This window comes from Microcaecilia unicolor, chromosome 3 (genome assembly GCF_901765095.1).
Source record: "Microcaecilia unicolor chromosome 3, aMicUni1.1, whole genome shotgun sequence".
NCBI lineage: Eukaryota > Metazoa > Chordata > Amphibia > Gymnophiona > Siphonopidae > Microcaecilia > Microcaecilia unicolor.
In genome coordinates, this window is record NC_044033.1 from 74,338,756 (window position 1) to 74,356,583 (window position 17,828).

Below are 17,828 nucleotides of genomic sequence, written 5' to 3' on the forward strand. Positions count from 1 at the left end.
GCCTGCCTGAAGTGCACCGCACCCACTAAAAACTGCTCCAGGGACCTGCATACTGCTGTGATGGAGCTGGGTATGACATTTGAGGCAGGCGTAGAGGCTGGCAAAAAATGTTTTTTAATCTTGTTTTTTGGTGGGAGGGGGTTGGTGACCACTGGGGGAGTAAGGGTAGGTCATCCCCAATTCCCTCCAGTGGTCATCTGGGCAGTTTGGGCACCTTTTCGAGGCTTGGTCGTAAAAAAAAAATGGACCAAGTAAAGTCGGCCAAATGCTCGTCAGGAACGCCCTTCTTTTTTCCATTATCAGCCGAGGACGCCCATCTCTTAATGACGCCCCAGTCCCGCTTTCAGTACGGTGCTGACACGCCCCCGTGAACTTTGGTCGTCCCTGCGACAGAAAGCAGTTGAGGACGCCCAAAATCGGCTTTTGATTATGCCGACTTGGGTGACCCTGAGAGAACGCCCATCTCCCAATTTGTGTCGGAAGATGGCGTCCTTCTCTTTTGAAAGTTCCTCTGATAATCACATAAGTATTTTACAAGAAAGATAGCACAATGTTAGGCAAAGTCAACATGGATTTAGTGAAGGGAAATCTTGCCTCAACAATCTACTACATTTCTTTGAAGGGGTGAACAAATATGTGGATAAAGGTGAGCCGGTTGATATTGTGTACCTGGATTTTCTGAAGGCGTTTGACAAAGTACCTCATGAAAGACTCCAGAGGAAATTGGAGAGTCATGGGATAGGAGGTAGTGTTCTATCGTGGATTAATAACTGGTTAAAAGATAGAAAACAGAGAGTAGGGTTAAATGGTCAGTATTCTCAATAGAAAAGGGTAGTTAGTGGGGTTCCCCAGGGGTCTGTGCTGGGACCGCTGCTTTTTAACATATTTATAAATGACCTAGAGATGGGAGTAACTAGTGAGGTAATTAAATTTGCTGATGACACAAAGTTATTCAAAGTTGTTAAATCGCGGGAGGACTGTGAAAAAATACAAGAGGACCTTACGAGACTGGGCGTCTAAATGGCAGATGACGTTTAATTTGAGTAAGTGTAAAGTGATGCATGTGGGAAAGAGGAACCCGAATTATAGCTATGTCATGCAAGGTTCCATGTTAGGAGTCACGGACCAAGAAAGGGATCTAGGCGTCGTTGATGATACATTGAAACCTTCTGCTCAGTGAGCTGCTATGGCTAAGAAAGCAAATAGAATGTTAGGTATTATTAGGAAAATGAGGATGTTATAATGCCTTTGTATCGCTCCATGGTGCGACCGCACCTCGAATACTGGTCGCCACATCTCAAAAAAGATATAGTGGAATTAGAAAAGGTACAGAGAAGGGCGACGAAAATGATAAAGGGGATGGGACGACTTCCCTATAAGGAAAGGCTAAAGCGGCTACGGCTCTTCAGCTTGGAGAAAAGGTGGCTGAGGGGAGATATGATAGAGGTCTATAAAATAATGAGTGGAGTTGAACGGGTAGATGTGACGCGTCTGTTTATGCTTTCCAAAAATACTAGGACTAGGGGGCATGCGATGAAGCTACAATGTAGTACATTTAAAACGAATCAGAGAAAATTTTTCTTCACTCAACGTGCAATTAAACTCTGGAATTCATTGCCAGAGAATGTGGTAAAGGCGGTTAGCTTAGTGGAGTTTAAAAAAGGTTTGGACGGCTTCCTAAAGGAAAAGTCCATAGACCATTATTAAATGGATTAGGGGAAAATTCACTATTTCTGGGATAAGCAGTATAAAATGTTTTGTACTTTTTTGGGATCTTGCCAGGTATTTGTGACCTGGATTGGCCACTGTTGGAAACAGGGTGCTGGGCTTGATGGACCTTTGGTCTTTCCCAGTATGGCAATACTTACGTATGTATAACTTTCTGCTATTTATTATTACTGTTTGGGTTTTTCTTAAGATGTTTATATTTCCTTATAAGTCTCTCTACGCTTCTCACTTATTCTTGCTCTGTAAAAAAAAAAAAGTTACGTTTAAAGCTGACTATAATTTTTCATTTTTGCCTGCATCAGGGCTTGACTTGTAGAGTCCTTTGTTTTCTTCATTGATTTTGTATCTAACAGGGAATTTAATCCTTTTGTGTCTCCTGCTAATACTGCCATCTAGAGGATAATTGACAGACCCAAATTTTATTTTCAAAATTTTATTCTGCTGTTATTCTTTGAGATAAAAGATCTATATGTGTACTTATATAGTATGCATGAAGATAATATATAGATCATATTATACAATATAGTACAATAACTTATATACCATAAATGCCACACAAATGGTTTGATACAGTTAACAATAAGAAGAAAACCAGGCAAATCCTGGGAGATACAATAGTTGACCAAAGTTAAAACAATAAGAATAATTAAAAGCAAAGGCTAATCATCTAAAAATTATTTAAAACCTAAGTTTTTAGATGTTTTCTAAAGCTCAAGTAATCTGGATTCTGTCTAAGATTTGGCAACAAGGAGTTACAAACCTTCGCTACTTGGTATAAGAGCATGGAAGAATAAAAATTACTTTTTTTTTTTTTTTGTTACATTTGTACCCCGCGCTTTCCCACTCATGGCAGGCTCAATGCGGCTTACATGGGGCAATGGAGAGTTAAGTGACTTGCCCAGAGTCACAAGGAGCTGCCTGTGCCTGAAGTGGGAATCGAACTCAGTTCCTCAGTTCCCCAGGACCAAAGTCCACCACCCTAACCACTAGGCCACTCCTCCATGAAATCATGTTTATTGCTCCACACATTTCAATAGAAAATATTGAGGGGCATAATTGAACAGTGCCGGCCAAATCGACGGGCAGCCATCTTCGGGGCCGGCTCTGTGAAGGGGCAGAACCAAGCCTATTTTCGAAATACGCTTGGTGCCGGCCAAGTCGCTCGCCGGGCTTAGATGAGATGGCCAACTCCAATTTTCAGCCATAATGGAAACCGGAGCCGGCCATCTCAAACCCGGCGAAATGTAAGGCATTTGGGCTTGGAAGGAGCCAGCATTTCTAGTGCACTGGCCCCCCTGACATGCCAGGACACCAACCGGGCACCCCTAGGGGGCACTTTAAAAAATTTTTAAAAATAAACAATTAGTTTCCAGGTGCATAGCACCCTTCCCTTGAGTGCTGAGCCCACCAAATCCCCCCCCCCCCCCAAACCCACTGGCCACAACTCTACAGCATTACCATAGCCCTAAGGGCTGAAGGGGGGCACCTACATGTGGGTACAGTGAGTTTTGGAGGGTTCCCATTTACCACCATAACTGGAACAGGTGGGGGGGGGGGGGATGGGCCTGGGTCGTCCTGCCTGAAGTGCACTGCACCCACTACAAACTGCTCCAGGGACCTGCATACTGCTGTCAGGGAGCTGGGTATGACATTTGAGGCTGGCAATTTGTGTCAGAAGATGGGCGGCGATCTCTTTCGAAAATAAGCTGGATTGTCAACACTCTAACACTACAGCATTATAAGTAAACCCGCAGTAACGTAAAACTCTCCCAGCCCCAACTAGCTGCCTACTACCCAACCCCCCCTCCTCTTTCACATTTGTTGGGCACCAAAAACAAACCAACAAAAAGTAATGCAATAATACCTCATATATTCAACAAACAACTGCATGCCTGAGAAGGAAAAGTTAACCAAAAGTTCTCCAGGGTTTCTTGAAAATGAAGTCCCCTACACTCCTCCAAACTGCTGATCCCTTGCCTTTCACCATCATCTGAATAATGAGTAGCATAAGACGTCATTGTAAAGTGGGGACGTGATCTTGGAACCAGCACAACAAGATGGACTTCAATTCAAACAACAGCACCAAGTGCAAGAAAGTCTTGAATCCAGGATGAACTGGATCAATATAAATATAATGTCCAAAAAGGATTAAAGAATCATAGTGCATTGTGCAACTCCAGTATGTGTGCAATGTCTGCAATATCTGTCTCCAAAATTGTACAATGAAAGTACAGCACCAAAGCATGTGTCCCAGTGAGGCTAAAATGTATCCACACTTTGGACAAGAATCTTATACAGATAATCCCGCCCGTGTGCCCTGCTCAGTGAGATATGAAGCTGCAAAGCAAATCTGTACAAAAGCTCCCTATGCAGCACTGAGGTGTAGTGCTTGGACAGGGTAAGGGTTAATTGCCTCAGTCTTTCTTCTGGAAGGGTGCAAGAGAGATCCTGAGACCACTTCTCGGCCAACGCAGTATAGTTGGTATCTGAAGCAGTGTCTTTTAAGTGTTGATGGTGAAATTTAAGGGGCACCTCCTTTTGAGGCCCCAAAGTATAGGTCTCCGAAAGCAATTCTTGCACATCTTCAGTAAGATCTGTCCAAGACAATGTTGAAATATAGTGTCTCAGCAGGTGGTAAGCAAAATATTGGGTAGGCAAAAGAGAAAACTCTTGCTGCGAGTCCAAAAAAGGTTTTATCTTGCCTTCATCTGTGACAACTTGAACTATATGCACCAAGCCTTGCTCCACCCATTGAGAAAACACTCCAGGGCCTTGGCCTGAGGAAATGCCAGGTTGTTACATATGGACAAATACAGAGTCACTTTAGGAGAAAAATTATACCGGCGACATATCCACCTCCACAACTCTCTAGCAGACAGTAAGTGTGGCAAAGCTGTAGAAGTATGCAAGATTTAACTGAAGTGCATTCCTGGAAGCAAGTTTGTTTCAATAGCAGTAGCCAAAAATTGGTCAGTTCCACAAAATCAATCACTGATATGGTGCATGCCGCTGGTTGCTGCTAAATAGCGAATATTAAGCAGACACATGCCCCCATGGGCCTTGAAAGTCTGAATTAGCGCCAGCGGCATGCAAGGCTTTTTATCTAGCCAGAGGTAGTGATCTGAGAGTCTGGCCAACTCCTGTTCCTCCCTCCTTCTAAGGAAAAGTAGCAACATCTGAAACATACAGCCACCGAGGCACTAATATCATGTTGAACAAATGAATGCATCCTCATAGGGACAGGGGATACGCCTTTCAAAGATTCAACTTCAAGCGAGTATCCTCCAGGAGAGGACGAATGTTCACAGAATACAGGGTTGTTAGATCCAATGGTATAATAACTCCTAAATACGTTAAAGACTTATCCTCCCACACCAAAGGAAATTCTCCCTCCCAGTTCGTACATACCTCCATACTCACAGGAAGCACCTTGGACTTAGTCAGGTAAAGAGTAAATCCCAAGAAACTACCAAACTGCGCTATAACTCGCAATAAGCAAGGCAACAGAGTTTGCGGTGATGTCAAAAATACCAACACATCATCCGCATAAACTTGGGCCTTTATCTGATATCCTCCAAGCTCCAACCCAGAAATGCGAGATGTACCATTTATCACCCGAAGAAGGGGCTCCAATGATCTTGCAGACTGTTAACCCCATCATAGTACACTAGTTCATACCCATTTCAACCAATCAGATGACTTTTATTCTCTGTAATAATTGTGGTGCTTTAGTTTCAAGGCCAATCATCTGGAGATTTAAGGCTTGTCCTGTCTTCAGCTTGCTAGTTTAAAACAGGAGCTCACGGTAGGTTCAGGCAGACTACGTTATATGGCACAGAAGCATCCGCCCTCACAAGTGTTGCCCCTACAGAATTCTTTTCCTCCATTACAGCACTATGATGTCCCTGAAAATAGAACTGAGGCAGAAGAAAAAGCAATGAAAGTGGAACAAAGAGATATGAAGGTGCCCAAAGAGAAAAGACACCCCCAAAGCAATAATGTTGAAACTCATACCCGGAAACTGTTGCTACTAGGGGATTCCATTATCAGAGGCATTAACTTTGAAACACAGTTCAAGGGGCCATGCAAAGTGAAATGCCTTCCAGGCTCCTCAGCTACCAGGAGTACCAAGCAAAAAACCTCTATACTCAGAGAAGAAACTAAGGAGTCAAACACTGATGTTGTTATCCACCTGGGAACAAATGACTTGTCCAGTAATACCCCACTTGCCATGCAGAGAGTTTTTTAGGAGCTGGGAGAGGGGTTCAAACCTTTGATACAAACAATAGCTTTCTCTGAAGTACTACCTACCTTTGGAAAAGGAGAGAAAAGATTGCAAAGTACTGAAAATTTCAATAGCTGGCTCAAAGCCTGGTGTCACCAAGAAGGATTTAGGTACATAGGAGGATGGGGCAATACTTGGAAAAACAAAAGGCTACATTGTAACGATGGGCTGCATTTCACTGTGGCAGGAAAAAAAATCCTTGGGGAGAAATTCAGACAATATATTTCTAGGCATTTAAACTAGAAGGTGGGGGTGGCATATGGAGGCAATTCACTTCAAGTGATCACCCCCAGCTAAAGACAAGATGCGACAGTAGAAAAGAAAGCAATGAAAACAACAATCTTAGCAAATCATTTCTTACCAACACAGCAGGAAGTGAGACTAAACAAAAAACTAAATAGAAGATAAAAATGCCACTGAAATGTAGATGGAAAGCGATGACCACAAATGCTCGCAGTCTAAGCAATAAAGTTCATGACCTGCAAGCCCTGATGTTAGAGGCAGAATTAGATGTTGTTGCAGTCACTGAGACATGGCTCAATGGTTCCCATAAATGGGATGCAAACATACCAGGCTATAATCTATTTAGGAAGGATAGAGATGGTCGTAAAGGTGGAGGAGTAGCTCTGTACGTGAGAAATGATATCACAGCGACTGAAATGATAGGGGCCTGGGGAAAGGAAGGAGCGTTATGGATCACCTTAAAAAAGAGATGATAGAACCTCTGTCCACATGGGTGTTGTCTATAGACCTCCAACACAATCGGAGGAACTAGATAAAGGTCTGATCACAGATATTCAAAAGTTGGGAAAGAAGAGAGAGGTGCTCTTGCTGGGAGATTTCAATCTGCCGGATGTACATTGGAAGGTTCCATCTGTGGAATCGGAAAGAAGTAGAGAGATCGTGGATGCTTTTCAAAGTGCTATGCTCAGACAAATAGTGACAGAACCCACGAAGAAGGGAGCAACACTGGATCTGGTGCTCACAAATTGGGATAGTGTGTCAAATGTCTGAGTGGGTGCCCACCTCGGCAGCAGTGACCATCAAACAGTTTGGTTTGATATAACAGCTGAAGTGGAGGGCGGCCACTCAAAACTCAAAGCCCTGGATGTCAAGCATGCTGACTTTAGTAAAACGGGGGAATACCTGAGGAAGGAGCTGATGGGCTGGGAGGACATACGAGAAGTGGAAGGACAGTGGTCCAGGCTGAAAGAAGCTATAACTATGGTCACAAACCTTTGTGTAAGGAGAGTAAATAAAAGCAAGAGAAAAAGGAAACCAATATGGTTCTCCAAGCAAGTGGCTGAGAAAATAAAGAGTTAGCGTTCATGAAATACAGAAAAACTTAAGAGGAGGAACACGGAGAGGAATATCGGATGAAACTGAAAGAAGCCAAGAGAGAGATAAGTCTGGCGAAAGCACAAGCGGAAGAACAAATTAGCTAGAAATGTAAGGAGGGGGCGACAAAAATTCTTCAGGTATATTAGTGAAAGGAGGAAGACTAAAAAGGGAATTGTAAGACTGAAAGATGCTGTGGACCGCTATGTAGATAATGATGACGAAAAAGAAAATGTGCTAAACAGATACTTTTGCTCTGTTTTCACAGAAGAAAATTCTGGAGAAGGACCCCGATTGACTGGCAAAAGTACATATGAGAATGGAGTGGATATAGCACCGTTCACAGAAGAGAGTGTGTATGAACAACTTGAAAATCTATAAAGGTGGACAAAGCCATGGGACCGGATGGGATCTACCCCAGGATACTGAGGGAGCTCAGAGAGGTTCTGGCGGGTCCTCTTAAAGATTTGTTTAATAAATCCTTGGAGACGGCAGAGGTTCCATGGGATTGGAGAACAGCGGATGTGGTCCCTCTTCACAAAAGTGGTGATAGGGAAGAAGCTGGAAACTACAGGCTGGTAAGCCTCACTTCGGTTATTGGAAAAGTAATGGAAGTGATGCTGAAGGAAAGGATAGTGAATTTCCTGGAAGCCAATAAGTTGCAAGATCCGAGACAACATGGTTTTACCAATGGTAAATCGTGCCAAATGAATCTCATTGAATTCTTTAACTGGGTGATCGGATAATTGAATCATGGACGTGCTATAGACGTAATCTACTTAGATTTCAGCAAAGCTTTTGACATGGTTCCCTACAGGAGGCTCTTGAGCAAACTTGACAGGCTGAAGATAGGACCCAACGTGGAGAACTGGATTAGGAACTGGTTGACAGACAGACATCAGAGGGTGGTGGTTAATGGAATTCGCTCGGATGAGGGAAAGGTGAGTAGTTCACTGGCTCCCTATCCGTTTCCGTATACAGTTCAAGCTCCTCTTATTAACCTATAAGTGCATTCACTCTGCTGCCCCTCACTACCTCTCCACCCTTATCTCTCCCTACACTCCTTCCCAAGAACTCCATTCACTAGGCAAATCTCTCCTAATAGCATCCCTCTCCTCCATCGCTAACTCCAGACTCCGTTCCTTTTATCTCGCCGCACCATATGCCTGGAATAGACTTCCTGAGCCATTACGTCAAGCTCCATCCTTGGCCGCCTTCAAATCCGGGCTAAAGGCCTACCTGTTTGATGCTGCTTTTAATTCCTACCTTGTCACCTGCTGGTAACCTTATCTTGTCTTCCTCTCTTCAATAGTCCCTTTTCCCTACGTGTCCTATCTCTCTGTCCTACCCTTATCCCTTATTTGTCCTGCCTGTCTGTCCTGATTTAGATTGTAAGCTCTTTTGAGCAGGGACTATCCTTTCTTCATGTTCAATTGTGAAGCGCTGCGTACGACTAGTAGCGCTATAGAAATGATTTGTAGTAGTAGTAGTTGTTGAGTGCCTCAGGGATCGGTGCTGGGGCCGATTCTGTTCAATATATTTGAAAGTGACATTGCCGAAGGGTTAGAAGGTAAAGTTTGCCTTTTTGCAGATGATACTAAGATTTGTAACAGAGTGGACACCCCGGAGGGAGTGGAAAACATGAAAAAGGATCTACAGAAGCTAGAAGAATGGTCTAAGGTTTGGCAATTAAAATTCAATGCAAAGAAATGCAAAGTGATGCACTTAGAGAGTATAAATCCACGGGAGATGTATGTGTTAGGCGGTGAGAGTCTGATATGTACAGACGGGGAGAGGGATCTTGGGTTCATAGTATCTGAGAATCTGAAGGCAACAAAACCTTGTGACAAGGCAGTGGCCGTAGCCAGAAGATTGCTAGGCTGTATAGAGAGAGGTGTGACCAGCAGAAGAAAGGAGGTGTTTATGCCCCTTTACAAGTCGCTGGTGAGGCCCCACCTGGAGTATTGTGTTCAGTTTTGGAGGCCGTATCTTGCTAAGGATGTAAAAAGAATTGAAACGGTGCAAAGAAAAGCTACAAAAATGGTATGGAATTTGCGTTACAAGACGTATGAGGAGAGACTTGCTGACCTGAACATGTATACCCTGGAGGAAAGGAGAAACAGGGGTGATATGATACAGACGTTCAAATATTTGGAAGGTATTAATCCGCAAACAAACCTTTTCCAGAGATGGGAAGGCGGTAGAACTAGAGGACATGAAATGAGATTGAAGGGGGGCAGACTCAAGAAAATGTCAGGAAATATTTTTTCACGGAGAGAGTGGTGGATACTTGGAATGCCCTCCCACGGGAGATGGTGGAGATGAAAATAGTAACGGAATTCAAAAATGCATGGGATAAACATAAAGGAATACTGTTCGGAAGGAATGGATCCTCAGAAGCTTAGCGCAGATTGGGTGCCAGCACCAGTGGTGAGAGGCGGGGCTAGTGGTTGGGAGGCGGGGCTAGTGCTGGGCAGACTTCTACAGTCTGTGCCCTGACAATGGCAGATACAAATCAAGGTCAGATATACACATAAAGTAGAACATATGAGTTTATCTTGTTGGGCAGACTGGATGGACAGTACAGGTCTTTCTCTGTCTTCATCTACTATGTTACTATAATAAAATGGGGATAAAGGACAGCCCTGGTGGGTGTCTCTACCTATCAAAAAAGGAGATGTATGCACTCCATTCAGAAGCATTTGAGCCATGGGAGAACTATAAGAGCTTGAAGGGCATGCAAGAACCATCCACTAAACCCTATCGCCTCCAGAACTTGAAACAGATGCTGCCAGTGCACTTGGTCAAAGGCCTTGGCAGCATCAAGGCTAACTACCAAGGCGGGTATGTCAAAAACCTGACAATAGGACATTGCTAGTAAAACTTTCCTGACATTTAGAACTGGGTGACAAGTTTATAGTTTATTTTAGACTTTCTATACCGCCCATACTGACATGCAGAGCAGGGCGGTGTACAGTTTTCTAAACAAAATTTATAAAAAGGAAAGGAAAAAGAACTATAATAATTACTGAAAGATAAAACCATTCATTCCAAAAAGGTAAAGAGCAATCAATAACCAAATAGAAAGCATAGTTAAAACATCATTTTTAAGGAAACCAGGGATAAACAGCCATAATAATGAGAGAATGACAACTATTTCCATCCACCTAAAGGTCAAATGCCTACTTGAATAGTCATGTTTTTATAGCTAGCTTGACAGGTAGCTAACACTCATGCTAATATTTTAATATCTACATTTATGAGAGAAATTGGTCTGTAAGAGTCCATTACTTCCCTGGGTTTACCGGGTTTGGGAATAACAGTAATTAATGCCACATTATCTTGAGAAGGGAATTCCCCTCCCTCTATCGCCGCCCACATTGATAACTGCGCCCCTTAATCAGGCAGCATCTATCAATCACAGCTATCTGGTTTAGTTTAGGCTATACTACTGAAGCATCTCCAATGACTCCCTCTTATGCCCCAAATTTAAAACAAACAAAAAAAAATAGATTATGGAGTCTTTTAGTAATGCTTAGCTCGAGTTATCTGCAGCAGAGCCCACAGAAATAAAATGGGCCCTGCTGCAGATAACTCAATTTAAGCTTTAGTAAAAGACTCCCTTATATGGTTAAACTATACACACACACAAAATATGTGATAAAGGGAATGGAACGACTTCCCTATGAGGAAAGGCTGAGAAGGTTAGGGCTCTTCAACTTGGAGAAAAGGCAGCTGAGGGGTGATATGATAGAAGTCTACAAGATAATGAGCGGAGTTGAGCGGACAGATGAGAAGCATTTGTTTACACTTTCAAACAACAACAAAACCAAGGGACACAAGATGAAGCTAGAATATGGTAGATTTAAAACAAATAGGAGAAAGCTTTTCTTTACTCAGCATGTAGTTAGACTCTGGAACTCGTTGCCGGAGAACGTTGTGACAGCAGCTGGCCTTACAGAATTTAAAGGGGGTTTGGACAGATTCCTGAGGGAAAAGTCCATTGATTATCATTAATTTTTTTTTTTTTTTTTTTTGGGGGGGGGGGGGGGGGGGTTGCCGGGTTTTTGATGCCTGGATTGGCCGCTGTTGGAGACAGGATGCTGGGCTTGATGGACCCTTGGTCTTTTCCCAGTATGGCGGTGCTTATGTACTTATATATATATATATATATAATCAATATTAAGACTATGAAAATCTACATCAACCATTGGATGCTAAAGTTACCCTGTTACAGGCAGGAAAGTAACCTGGTTCTCATCTTAGTCCACTAGAGATATATAATCAAGGACCTAATTCTTTCAAGTTTTATTTTTTTGCGTTTTGGCATTTTTTTTAATAGTAAATTTTTACATGGGACTTTAATTTATATCAAAACTAGAATTTTAAAAGTTTGTCCTCTCCCTTCCCCCTGCAGTACCACTATGTTAATGTGTATTAGCATGTGGAGGAGTGGCCTAGTGGTTAGAGCACCAGTCTTGACATCCAGAGGTGCCTGGTTCAAATTCCAGTGCTGCTCCTGTTGTGATCTTGGGCAAATCACTTAACTTTTAACCTCAGGTACAAAATTAGATTGTGAGCCCTCCAGAGGCTGATAAATACCTAGTATACCTGAATGTAACTCACCTTGCGCTAAATCCAAATAAAGTGCTAATGCACCTTAGTTCCTAATTTACTAAGAACTAGATTTACACATCTTTGCTGACATGCATTTTGTTCTTTACTAACCGCAACATGCTAAATTACTTTTAAGCTGTCTGTAGCGTACACCAGTCTCCCCTGTTTCTCACAGTGTGTTCCAAAACTCAGTGGGGTGGTGTGGTGTGGTGTGGTCCTAGTCTAATTCCTTCATGTCACTCAATGGTCTGCTGGGCTTGAAAGCTCCAAGTTATTTTTCTCTTCTCAAATGCTACATTCAGTTGTTTATGGAGTACATGGTTACAAAAACATGGAGCCTGTTTAACCAGAGGAGGTTAAAGTGAAGTCTTCACTCTGCCCTCCACATGCAACGTATAGGGCAAACCACACCACCACCTTGGGTTACTATCAATTTTTCCAAACACACACCATAGAAAATTGTGCCCTACTGCAGATAAATATTGTGAGAAACCCAAAGGCTTAAATAAGCCGCAATGAGAAGAAGGAGCCAGCAATGATTATTGTCATAGAAGATATGTTTGAATGTTATAAACAAGCAGAGAAAATAACTACAAACAGCATCATCCAGGTCTGAACACAAACCTTCAGTACTGCAATCAGAAAGGCTGTCAGTCAAGGAATCTGAAAACGGTTCTGCGGGACCAATCAGATCAGAGCCATCATGTACTTCTCCACCCTGAAATTAAAAAAAGAAATACCATTACAAAGCTACAGTAGCTGCTAACTACCATGTAAATAGAATGGAGCAATGAAAAAAAAAAATCATGGTTCACTGCATCTGGTTCCCACATGGTGGAAAGAGAAGCAGTGGAAGTGTGTCAATATTAACGGTCTCCAACTGAGGAATTACAAAAAAACATCAAGTGTCAGAGTCCAACCCTCAAAATCCTTATGGTGCCCAGAATGTTATCAACACAATCAGGGGCAGGCAACACATGACATGAGACCTGCAGGCAAGTTTTTAAAATGCTTATGGCACCACCATTTTGAGCATACAGACTACCGGGTGAGAACGACAGTGTGACAGAACAGGGTAGGTGGTTTGACATTTAAGAACACACCACTGTATCAATAAACTCATGATCATAACAATCTAAGAATGCAATGTATTTGGTGTTCAAATGATCAAACGTTTGAGACTGCACATTAAGGGGAATAATTCTTTAAGGGGACATGTATTATGAGCAGTAACGTATGCATCCACTTTAGGGTAAATGTGGCTTGAGAGCAGTTCTAACTATGTAGGATATGTGTATAAGTTAGCTTTTTATTACATAAAATATATAACTTATGAACATATCTGCTGCATGAATTAGACGACCTTTCATAAAACATACAAACAGCTATTATACATATTTATTTATTTAGATTTTTGCTCACACCTTTTTCAGTAGTAGCTCAAGATAAGTTACATTCAGGTACACTAGGTAATTCCTTGTCCTAGGATGACTCACAATCTAAGTTTGTACCTGAGGCAATGGAGGATTACATGGCTTGCCCAAGATCACAAGGAGCAGCAATGGAATTTGAATCAGCCACATCTGGACGTCAAGAACAGTGCTTTGACCATTAGGCCACTCCTCCTCCACCTGTATTGTGTGTAGGTGCAAGCAGACTGCTTGTAATCATTTCCAGGGGCTTTAGGCGGAGCTGCAAGCTGGTGCACACTTTATAAAACAGGGATATGCCCACAGATAATACATACATATAGTAACATAGTAACATAGTAGATGATGGCATTTCCTACTTTACATGCCAATGAATATTTTATAATAGATGCACCTTATGTTTGTGCAGCGCTGCGCACGCCTTGTAGTGCTATAGAAATGCTAAATAGTAGTAGTAGTAGTACCTAAGTGCAAACCTTGCCAAAACCCCATCCCCAAAAACACCTCTGACCATGATGGTCAAACTTATGCACATACAGCAAATATACACACAGACATTTTATTTATTTATTTATTTATTTATTACATTTGTACCCCATATTTTCCCACCTATTTGCAGGCTCAATGTGGCTTACATAGTACCGTGAGACGTCTTCAGTGAAAAAAAACAGATACAAAGTGATGTTATTATCAAAAAGGTTCATGTGTACAGATGAACATTTCTGCAGGTAAAATGCTGTTTTACATAGAGAAATGCCCCATAAAATTACTCTCAAAGAAGTTAACCGGCTACCTAACTTGTACAGCAGATATTAGTTACCCCAATTTTAAAAGGAAAATAATGCACATACATTCTGCTTTTAAAATTATGCTTCAGAAAGTACCACGTATAATTAATCATGTTCCCAAGTAGGCACAAAATTACCAGTGTATTTTACACAATTATGCACATATTTTATAAAATACATGCATAAATGAAGTGTAACCCCTGCCTGAAAATGCTTCCAACCAGATTAGACAAATCCATGCATATATGGGCAATTCTGTCACTGTGCACCTATACATAGGCATCCATACGGCACCTGATTAGAAATAAAGCTGGCAAAAGCACAGGCAGAAGAAAATATGCCTAGAGATGTAAAGACAGATGACAAGACTCTTTTCAGGTATATTGGAGAAAGGTGGAAGACTAGAAATGGAATTATTAAACTAAAAGATGTCGAGAACTACTATGGGGAAAGTGCTGAAGAAAAAGCAGACATGTTAAATACATACTTCTGTTCTGTGTTCATGGAAGGAAGTTCTGGAGAAAGACCTCAGTTGACTGACAAAGGTATATATAACAGAAAAAAGTGTTTACAAACAACTTGAAAAACAAAGTGGACAAAACCATAGGCTTGGATGTCCATCCCAGGATACTGAGGGAACTCAGAGAGGGTCTAGCGGGCTGCAGGTCCTCTCAAAGATTTGTTTAATAAATCCTAGGAGACAGGAGAGGTTCTGTGGGATTGGAGCAGAGTGAATGTGGTCCCTCTTCGCTAAAGTGGTAACAGAGAAGTCAGAAACTACAGGCCAGGATTAACAGTAATATAACACGTATTAATGGTAGCCCACAATTATTAACTTCCCCCCCTAAATCTATTCATTTTAAGGAGGACTACAAAAATGGCTGTCCTACCATAAACCATTGAAAATCGGCATAACAATAAACAAACAAATTATCAGCTTATCTTTATGCAGTAACTACCCGAATGGACGTCGGGTCGAAGCCTCACTTCAGTAGTTGGAAAAATATTGGCGGCTCTGCTGAAGGAAAGAATAGTGAACTACCTGTAATCCAACAAGTTACAAGATCTGAGACAACATGATTTTACCAAAGGAAAATTGCACCAAATGAATCCGATTGATTTATTTGGGTTACCAGAGAATTGAAATCAAGGACGTGCACTAGATGTAGTCTACCTGGATTTCAGCAAAGCCTTTGATGCGGTTCCTCATAGGAGGCTCATCAATAAACTTAGCAGACTACTGTTGGTAATGGAACCCACGCAAGATGGGGCATACTGGACTTAGCGCTTACAAATGGGGAGAGTGTTTCTGATGTTATAGTATGTGATCATTTGGCATCCAGTAATCACCACATGGTGTGGTTTAATATTAAGATAGGCATGGATTGGGTTCATTCAAAAGTGAAGGGTCTAACTTTATTCAGATGTGGGATTACCTCTAAGAATTGCTGTCTGGATGGGAACATCTGGAAGAAGTTGGAAAGCAGTTGGCAAAACTGAAAGGAGCTACTGTAAGGAAAACAAAAGTGAGAGGAAAAGGAGGCTGCTTTGGTTCTCAAAAGTAGTAGCTGAAAAGGTAAGGAAAAAGAGGTTAGCTTTAATAAACTACAAGAGATCGCAGAAGAGGAAGACAGGCAACAATATCTGAAAAAAATAAGAGAAGCAGGTAGAGAAATCAGGAAAGCAAAGATGCAAATGGAAGAAAAAAAATAGCCAATACTGTAAAATGGGGGAACAAGACATTTTTTAGGTATGTTAGTGATAAAAGGAAGTGCAAAAGTGGCATTGTGAGACTCAAAGGTGAAGGGGAGGAAGTGTAGAAGCTGATAAAGGTAAGGTGGAACTGCTTATCAAATATTTCTGTTCTATGTTCACAGCTGAAGGGCCGGGAGCAGGACCACAGAAGACAGACAAACACAAATAAGAACGAGGGTTGGTAGTCCCTGAACGATTTTCAGAGTACTGTGTTTGTGAGGTGCTGGCTAAACTAAAGGTAGACAAAGCGATGGGGTCAGATGGCATACATCCAAGAGTACTGAACAGAGGCGCAGCTAGGTGGGTCACCAGGGGAGCGACTGCTCTCTCAAATGGACTTCTGATGGCATCTATTTTTCATGTGATCTGTCGCGTGAAAAATATGCACCGACACCTTCGTCAGTTTGCTCTCCGCTCCCCCCAAAGTGTCAACCTGTCTACACTTCTGGTACTGAAGGAACTTAGGGAAGTTCTAGCAACTCCACTAGCAACATTTTCAATGCTTCTCTAAAGTTGGGTATGGTCCTGGAGGACTGAAGAAGAGAAGATGTGGTCCTTCTCCAGAAAAGCAGAAGTAAGGAAGAGGTTGGGAACTACAGGGTGGTAAGTCTGACTTTGATGTAAGTAAACTAATGGAAACTCTTTTAAAGGAGAGACACAAGGCTATAAAGCGTCACTAGAGGCAGGTCTTGTCAGACAAATCTGATTAATTTCTTTGACTGGGTGACCAGAGAGTTGGATCGAGGGGGAGCGCTAGATGTGATGTATTTAGATTTTAGCAAAGCCTTTGGTACGGTTCCACATAGAAGACTAATAAATAAACTGGGTGCCCTCAGTATGGGCCAAAAGTGACTGACTGTGTTAAGAACTGTACAAATGCACAGAGGGTGGTGATAAATGGAATTTGATTGGGAGAAAGAAAGGTGAGTAGTGGAGTGCCTTCAGGGATGTCCAATATATTTGTGAGTGACATCGCTGAAGGATTAGAAGGAAACATGTGTCTTTTTGAAGATGACACGAAGATTTGCAACAGAGTGGACATGCTGGAGTGAATAGAAAACAAGAGAAAAGACCTATAAACATTAGAAGCATGATCTAATGTTTGGCAGTTAAAATTTACGATAATACGAAGAACTGCAGAGTGATGCACTTGGAGAGTAAAAATCCAAAGTGTACATGCAAGAAGCTGATATGCATGGACTGGGAGAGGGACCTTGGGGTGACAGTCTGTGGATCTCAAGGCTGTGAAACAGTGTGACCAGGTGGTGGCTGTCGCCAGAAGGATTCTGGCCTGCACAGAAAGAAATCACCAGCAGAAAAAGGGAAGTGTTAATGTCCTTGTACAAGTTGTTGGTGAGGCCCCACTTGGAATATTGTGTTCAGTTCTGGAGGCCATATCTTGCTAATAATGAAGTGGTGCAGAAGAAGGCAACTAAATTGATATCATGATTGCGCCAAGAGATGAATGAGAAAAGACTTGAAGATCTGAATATGTACACCCTAGAGGAAAGAAGGGATAAAGGAGAAATGATACCGACATTTAAATACTTGAATGGCATCAATTTACAAACAAATCTTTTCCAGAGACAGAGAAGCAGTAAAACTAGAGGAGATGAACTGAGGTTGCAAGGTGGCAGATTTAGAAGTAACATCAGGAAATACTTTGGAAGCCTGGAATAACTGCAAAAGATGAACAACTTTGTCCCTCGCAGCTACGCCACCTGAAAAGGTTGACGCACAAATGAACCAGTCATCAAGATATGGTGAACTCTGATTCCCTGGCACAAAAAGAAGGAAACTGCCATCACCACCGTAATATTGTTAAACGTTATTGAAACTGTGGTGAGATCAAAGGGTAAAGCCCTGAACTGGAAGAGATGGTCCAGC

The 17,828-nt window shown here is 42.0% G+C and overlaps 1 protein-coding gene across 2 annotated transcripts in view; it reads right to left on the bottom strand.

Annotated features, from left to right (window-relative positions):
* Positions 1-17,828, bottom strand: part of RPS6KC1 (ribosomal protein S6 kinase C1) — a 335,059-nt gene that overhangs the window by 248,249 nt on the left and 68,982 nt on the right. The window contains exon 5 of one of the 2 annotated variants that reach the window (XM_030196044.1): positions 12,593-12,686. In XM_030196044.1, coding sequence (XP_030051904.1) covers positions 12,593-12,686 — 94 coding nt within the window. Of the gene's footprint in view, positions 1-12,592; positions 12,687-17,828 lie in introns of those variants that run through there. The other variant, XM_030196043.1, reaches the window with a different exon arrangement.